Source organism: Colobus angolensis, unplaced genomic scaffold, assembly GCF_000951035.1.
Source record: "Colobus angolensis palliatus isolate OR3802 unplaced genomic scaffold, Cang.pa_1.0 Scaffold3, whole genome shotgun sequence".
Classification (NCBI taxonomy): domain Eukaryota; kingdom Metazoa; phylum Chordata; class Mammalia; order Primates; family Cercopithecidae; genus Colobus; species Colobus angolensis.
Genome location: NW_012116265.1, coordinates 21,099,174 through 21,100,918, shown reverse-complemented (window position 1 = coordinate 21,100,918; position 1,745 = coordinate 21,099,174). Strand labels below are relative to the sequence as shown.

Here is a 1,745-nt window from a genome sequence, read left to right as displayed (position 1 = left end):
CCTTGCCCGGCTAGCTTTTTGTATTTTTTAGTAGAGACGGGGTTTCACCGTGTTAGCCAGGATGGTCTCGATCTCCTGACCTTGTGATCTGCCCGTCTCGGCCTCCCAAAGTGCTGGGATTACAGGCTTGAGCCACCGCGCCCGGCCAGAATAGTCTTTTTTTGTAAGTGTATGGACCAACCTGATAGCACATTCCTTTTGAAAATAAGGTAGTATTTATCAGTATTTCATTTTCATTTGTCCTGTATTTCCACTTATGTTAATTATGAGTAAGGATACTTAATTGTGTGGCATGTTGTTGATAGAGAATGCAGTCATATAAAATCAGTGTGGTTTTTATTTTCTTAGGGACCCCAATGATTCCTGTACCAATGAGCATTATGGCTCCTGCTCCAACTGTAAGTATAACTTAAAGGAAGAGTCATGAGTTACGGTAGTGCTAGTGCTTTTAAGCTAAACAGTGTGATAAACTTAAATACATTATGAGTATTTAAAAGAATAACAAGGACAGAATGAGAGCACCCCTGTATAGGATATCATTTATTTGGATAAGTATCATTTTCACTTAGGTGTGCATATATGCAGTTGCACCTGCAATGTGCTCCCTAAGTAGATAATTCTGTGATTTTCCTGTTACTCTCTAGACTCTTCATATACTTGTTATTACAGATTTAGGGCTTTGGCTCTTCATTGCTTTCTCATGTTGGTCCTGGGAGATGGGAGAAGGATGTGACACGTGTGATCTCTTAAAAGAACATAGGAATGATCCTTGTAAAAATTAAAATTTTGAAATGAAATTTGTGTGGGGTACCTTTTACACGTTTCCACCTAGCTTCCTAATGTTTCGCCCTTTCCAGGCGATTTTTATCTTAGTTTTCTCTGTCCTCTAGTGTGGTATGTTCAAGCTTTGTAAGACTTTACTAAAACCTTTCTTCTGCTGAAATGCTCTCATTCATTATTTTCTTCTTGAACCTTAATTGAATGTGGAGAACCTTAATTCTCCACATTCATCAAATCTTCTGAGCACTACAAGCATCTTTGTTAAGAATGCTGCTGTACTGTATAGCACATGAATAAATAATAACTCTCTTAACTTTTATTTGGAATTCTACGAGGGAGGGTAGGTCTCTTTATTTTCAGTGTCTTTTAATATCTGGGTTTTGAAAAGGGGTGAGGAGTGTTATTCTTGGTAAAAGGGAGAGAGGAATTACGTGAGCAAATGAGAATCTGCTGTGAGGCTGACTGCTAAGAAGATGTGGTTCTGCAGCCAAAGTGGAGTTCAGCTTTTCTTGCATTGGACACCAAGAGTTAGGCCATGTTTGAAAGCCTCAGGCATGTACTCTTCCTCCTTGTATTTCAGGCTAGAGAAAGCTAGAATTTAGGAGTAGAGCAGCTCTCCCATTTCACCACTGTTTATTCAGTGCCTCCTGGGGGTGCTTGCTGAATTCAGTGTCAAGTACAAAGATGTGTTTCTTCCCCGGGAAAGTTGAACGTCATGAAGGGAAAATAAGATAGCATAAATAACTGATAAAAGGCAAAATATGGGGGAGAGTGCTGTGGAGTATTTGAATATTCTGCTAGAGGATTAGCATGGATAATTGAAATTTGCTTTTATATTAGTACTGAGAGTAAAATTATGAAAATAACTTCTGGGGGCCGGACGCGGTGGCTCAAGCCTGTAATCCCAGCACTTTGGGAGGCCAAGACGGGCGGATCACAAGGTCAGGAGATCGAGACCATCCTGG

At 40.1% G+C, this 1,745-nt stretch overlaps 1 protein-coding gene across 1 annotated transcript in view; it reads left to right on the top strand.

Annotated features, from left to right (window-relative positions):
- Positions 1-1,745, top strand: part of RBM25 (RNA binding motif protein 25) — an 84,472-nt gene that overhangs the window by 22,967 nt on the left and 59,760 nt on the right. The window contains exon 3 of the mRNA XM_011949815.1: positions 349-398. Within this exon, the coding sequence (XP_011805205.1) occupies positions 349-398 (50 nt within the window). The remainder of the gene's footprint in view (positions 1-348; positions 399-1,745) is intronic.